This window comes from Impatiens glandulifera, chromosome 7 (genome assembly GCF_907164915.1).
Source record: "Impatiens glandulifera chromosome 7, dImpGla2.1, whole genome shotgun sequence".
Classification (NCBI taxonomy): domain Eukaryota; kingdom Viridiplantae; phylum Streptophyta; class Magnoliopsida; order Ericales; family Balsaminaceae; genus Impatiens; species Impatiens glandulifera.
In genome coordinates, this window is record NC_061868.1 from 14,606,646 (window position 1) to 14,612,235 (window position 5,590).

Sequence of the window (5,590 nt, forward strand, 5' to 3'; positions counted from 1 at the left end):
TGTTAGTTTTTTATATGTTAGTGATAAAATTCAAATTTATGATGTGATTAGTTTTTATCAAACAAGTATTGGACAAAACAAGTACTGGACATGTACAGAAAGTTAAAACATGAAACAAAGGTTGAAGATATCAAATTTTAATTTGTTTAATATTTTGATTTTGATAATATATAATTTCAAGTTAGTGTATCATAATAAAAATAATTTTACATATTATTAATGAAATTATTTTAGTTTGTTTTTAATTTATTTTTGTAAAATTTTATATAAATTATAGTGTGATTTAAAAATAATTCTATAAAAATTATAATTTAAAATATAAAAATAAAAAAGATTTATAGATTATTAAATATTATTTATAATATATCTATTATTTATAAAATAACTAATACAAATTATAAAATATAAAAATATATAATTAAATTATTATCGGTTAAACCGTTAGAAAAATAGGTAAAACAAAAACTTTATCGGTTAACCGAACCCGCTAGAACCAGTTAATCAATAAACCGTTGAAATGAAACCGGTTAACTATAATTACCGATTTTCCGATATTTTGCACAGCCCTAAATATAAATAATTATGATTTAAAAGAAAGATTTATTATTTATTCAAATAAATAAATTATATAAATATGTAAGTTGAAAAAATATTTATTTTATGAAAAATCAAAATCAATTAAATTTTTTTAATAAAAGTTAAATAAAAAATTATTTGATTTATTTAAATAAATTATAACCCAAATCTTGTTATAACTTTTGAGTCCCAATAATATTTGGGCCTAAGCCTAGGTTTCTATGGAACAACCCTAAACCCTAATAATAGAGATAATGTGCCACCAAAATTGCGATTCCGTTGCCATATTTAATTATATATTTTTTTTAAATTGCCCGCTGAACTCTATACAAACTCTATAAAACCGAACCTTTGAGGTCTTTTCAAAACTACACCAAAAAAATAAGGATGAGTATTAAATTATTAGACGGGTCAACTATACCGAGTTTTTTAGAAGATGAAGAAGCATTTGAAAGTTGGATTGCTAACCGGTTTGCAAGCCTCGACGTCAACAAAGACGGTAATCTTTCTTATGAGGAGATGATGCCAGAGATAGAAAGCTTGAGGGTGCTTATGAAGGATCTTGAGCTTGATGCCCGTGAAGAACATGATAAGACCAATGACTATTCCTTGATTTTGAAGAAGTTTGATCGCAACTCAAATGGAAAAGTGAACAAAGAGGATTTCAAAGCTGAGACAAAGAGGATAATGCTTTTGGTCGCAGTTAGACTTCTTATGAAAGCAGTTGAGAATGAATTTGCAAAATTGATTGTTTTTTCTAATTAAATTTAGTTGACATTATATATTAAATTTTTATTAAAATATTCCATATAATACTATGATCATATTAATGATTATTTCAATTTAAAAGTTGTTAATTTTGAAATTGAGTTTTTTTTTTTGTACTTTAGAAGTTAAATATATAAAATTTGTCAAAGTGATGCTTTGAATCATATCATAATACGAAATATATCTACTTGTTAGGCTTAATTGCATCAAGTTTCTATTTTCAGAAATATAGTATTATTAATTATTTAATTAATAAATATATATTATAAATAAATTAATAAATTTTCTCTAACTTATATAATATTTTTTATATATTATATATATTGCTTAAAAGAAAAAAAAAGATTGCTGATTCCAACTCAAAAGTTGAAAAGAATGGGTTGGCATGGTGTCAAGTTATTTTCTTTAATTAAAAATAAATAAATAATAGTATATATATCACATATAGGGGTGTAAATGAGCCGTTCATGAGCTGCTTGTGAGTGGTTCGGTTAAAGTTCGATTCGGATTCGGTCAAAACTAAATTCGAGCTTAGGTAAGACTCGCTTTGGTTGGTTCGTCGAGTTTTGTTTAACCTAATCATATACAAATATTTTTTTATATATATTTTAGTTTTTAATCAAAATTTGAAACATACACATAAGATTATCTATGAACTCATTGTTTATAGGCCTCCCCAAAATATACTTATAAAATTAAAAATATATGTTATATAATACTTATAAGGAAATAAATAAATTTTATATTAATTTAATTATAAAAATCTAATTTTTGAAAATCAAATCAAAAAATATATGTTATATAATACTTATAAGGAAATAAATAAATTTTATATTAATTTAATTAGATATATGTTATATAATACTTATAAGGAAATAAATAAATTTTATATTAATTTAATTATAAAAATCTAATTTTTGAAAATCAAATCAAAATATAATTTTACTGTAATAATCTCAATATATTATATTTTATAAGATTTAAAATTATTTTTATTTCATTATAAAATATTTATTAAAATATACCAAAATAATATTTATAAATTAAAAAATATATATTATATAATACTTATAAATTATATAGAAACAAAAAAATTAATATTAATTTAATTAAAAAAATATAATTTTTGAAAATTAAATCTATATATATATATATATATATATATATATATATATATATATATATATATATATATATATATATATATATATATATAGCAATCTCAATCTCAAAAGTATTATATTTTATAAGATATAAAATTATTTAAATTTCATTATAAAGTATTTTACTTTACAAAATAAACATAATAGAGTTTAATATGTTTTCAAGTTCATCTTAAATACAATACACAACTTGAAAGTATTTTTTAAAACTTGTTTAAACATGAATAACTCCCTTAGGTATTCTACATGTATTCTTACCCGAACTAATACGTCCATTCTTACGTGAACTATATCCTGGCTGAAGAAGAGTTATGGAGCGTAAAATAAACAAAAATACGCGAAGGATTGTACGGTCCAATGAATGGACTCTCGACTTTCATTATGTTTTGTTAATATAAGAAATTAATAAATTAATATATTTAAATTCGAGCCTATGATTATATGATCGAGCCGAGTTCAAGATTAATATTGATAGCTCGATCGAGCTCGAGCTCGAGCCGAGCAAATAAAAAACGAGTCAAGCCGAACTCGTGCCAAGTTTAGTTTGAGCTCAGCTTGGCTCGTTTACACCCTAATCACATTTTGTAGATTTCAACTTTCTCAAATATGATGTAAGGTTGAATACTAAATTTCAAATCCAGATATAATAGAATTTCTTAATAAACCTAACTAGTTAATAACTACATCATTTTCTAATCTAGATTCTAAATAAAAGAATTCACAAATTATAATTTATTCATAGACTTAAAATAGAGTAGTAAACATTCTAGGGACTTGTTCGGTTTGGGTTTTTTAAATAACCCTAACAAAATAAATAAAAAACATTTCACTCCTATTTCATAAATTATGTCACTTAAATCATTAATCAAAATACTAAAATACATTATATTTTTAAATTTTTACTTTTTTATTTTTTTATATATATAAATACTTTTTAAGTCTTTTTACCAAAAATAATAATTATATCCTCAAAATCATCAACAATTATTATTTATATTTCTCACTCTAGTTTTTTAAATAACTCAAATCCGAACACGGCCTAAAATACATATAATAATACCTGTCGTTCAAATTCAATAATTCTAAGTGTTGGGTTTTGGGCTCATATTTTGTTAGAGTTTATATATTGTAATTGGGTTTTAAGCCTTTATTGGGTTTAAGAGTAGTAGTTTTGTTTTTTTTATTTTGACATACTCTTATAAATAGACACATTGTAACCTATGGTTACTTGGACCATTATTCTATGGAAAATTAATAGAATGGACGACTCCCCGAGGATGTAAGCATTGTTGGTTTAACCTCGTTATACATTGTGTTCTTTATTATTCTTTACCCCTTTATTTTTATATCTTCTTTTATCGCGTATTTAGATTAGATCTTTTTTCAACAAGTGGTATTAGAGCATGTTTTGATCATATTTATTCAAATCTATTTGTGGAGATATGATAGAAACCCTAACTGTCATTAAAGAAGTTGTTAGAAATTTGTGCTTTTGTTGAAGATTGTTGGTTGTTTGAGAAAACGATATTGGTTGTATAAGAATTAACCGTTGTGAAGATTTGATTCGAAATCTACAGCTGTTAAGGATATGTCAATTGTCGTTAAAATATTTCTTAGTTTTGGATAACGATGTCTTGAGAAGAAAACAGAAGAAGACAATGAGTCTTTTGTTCTTCTCGAAGGCGCCAATGAGTGCAGGTGACGAAAAGTCGTCGTGTAGACAACGACACCAGAATGAAGAAGATGAGGTATATTCTTTTGAATTATTTTAATTTGGGACATATGTTCTATTAAAATATAAAAAAGAAAAAAATATATATCTATATCAAGAATTTTGAAGCGATTAACAATTAAGAATTTATCAACTAAGACTTTTTCTTTAAGTCTCGTTTGATTTCATAAATTAGGTTTAAGACCTATTTGATTCTAATTTTCACAAGTAAAGCCTTGTTTGATTTTAATCAAATTCTCAATATTTTGTATGATTTGATCTTGGATTTGTATTGAGGCTTATTTGACTTATATTTTCAAAAATGGAGATTTGTGATTTATCTGCTCAGAGATTTGATATTCTTCAATATGGAAATTGAAAATTGGAGTTGAAAAAGAAGGTGGAGTGCTTATTCGATGTTATAGATTATGGAAGAAAATTGATGCAACATGTAAAGGGTTTTCTAATAAAGCAGGTTGCTTTAATGTTTGTTTGCAAGAGTGTGGTTTTGATATGTGTGTATAAGGGCCGAATTTGGATTTGCATCAAACCTTGTGAGTAGGTTTGTTTGGCAATCTCCGATAAGTGCTGGTGCGAAGTTGTCAAGTGGGTGTTGATGCCTCAAGGGTTCTATGAAGAATGATAATTTCTAAGGTATGAGTTGAGGGTGCACTAATAATATACATGATTTGTTAGATTCTTTTTATGCATGAATTTGGCTAGAAGATTGTGGAGAACAAACGATACATCTTCATGCTTGTTGAAAATTAGTTGGATGTTTTATTATAACCGATTGTTATCTTGGCATACATTAGTGACATTATTTCACTATGTTGAGGGATTTGACTTGAAGAAATTTTTGGCTAAAATGAGTTTGGAGAGATTTTTCTTTAGAAAATGGTTATTGAAGAAGTCAAAAATTAAAGGAGAGGTAGAGAGAAAATCTAGTAGCAGAATTTTGCTTACAGTCGCGCAGGGTTCATCAAAATGAAAATCGGAGATTCAAACGAAGTCTGATTGCGATGAGATTTTGTCGAGAGGTTGGTAACTCATTCGTCTACATTTTTAATGGTTGGAACAAGGTTTGGACGTCTTAAAGTTTTTTTTCTGGGGCTTAAAGTGTTTGCCTAATTTTATTTTTATTTGACTTGTTTGGGACCAAAAAGTTTGTATCTTTTTGGTTATGATCTTTTATTTTATTGGAAGAGCTAATCAAGATGAAGACGGTGGTGAGATTATGTGTGTTTTACACTTGACAAAAACATGTTCGAATATGGAAAGTTGTTATCAAAATGGTGTTTACCGTTGACAATATTGTCGACATATTGACAGGGCAATCCTTTAGGCCAAATTGCAAGATTGCATTGAGTTG

General features: G+C 25.6%; 1 protein-coding gene across 1 annotated transcript; it reads left to right on the plus strand.

Annotated features, from left to right (window-relative positions):
• Positions 1–963: 963 nt before the first annotated feature.
• LOC124909553 lies at positions 964–1,341 on the plus strand. The gene has a single exon (XM_047450224.1). The coding sequence runs from the start codon at positions 964–966 to the stop codon at positions 1,339–1,341; it is 378 nt and encodes a 125-aa protein (XP_047306180.1).
• Positions 1,342–5,590: the final 4,249 nt, after the last annotated feature.

Excerpts from the sequence above, each read along its gene's own strand:
- LOC124909553 (XM_047450224.1), top strand. The coding sequence starts at position 964 with ATGAGTATTAAATTATTAGACGGGTCAACTATACCGAGTTTTTTAGAA.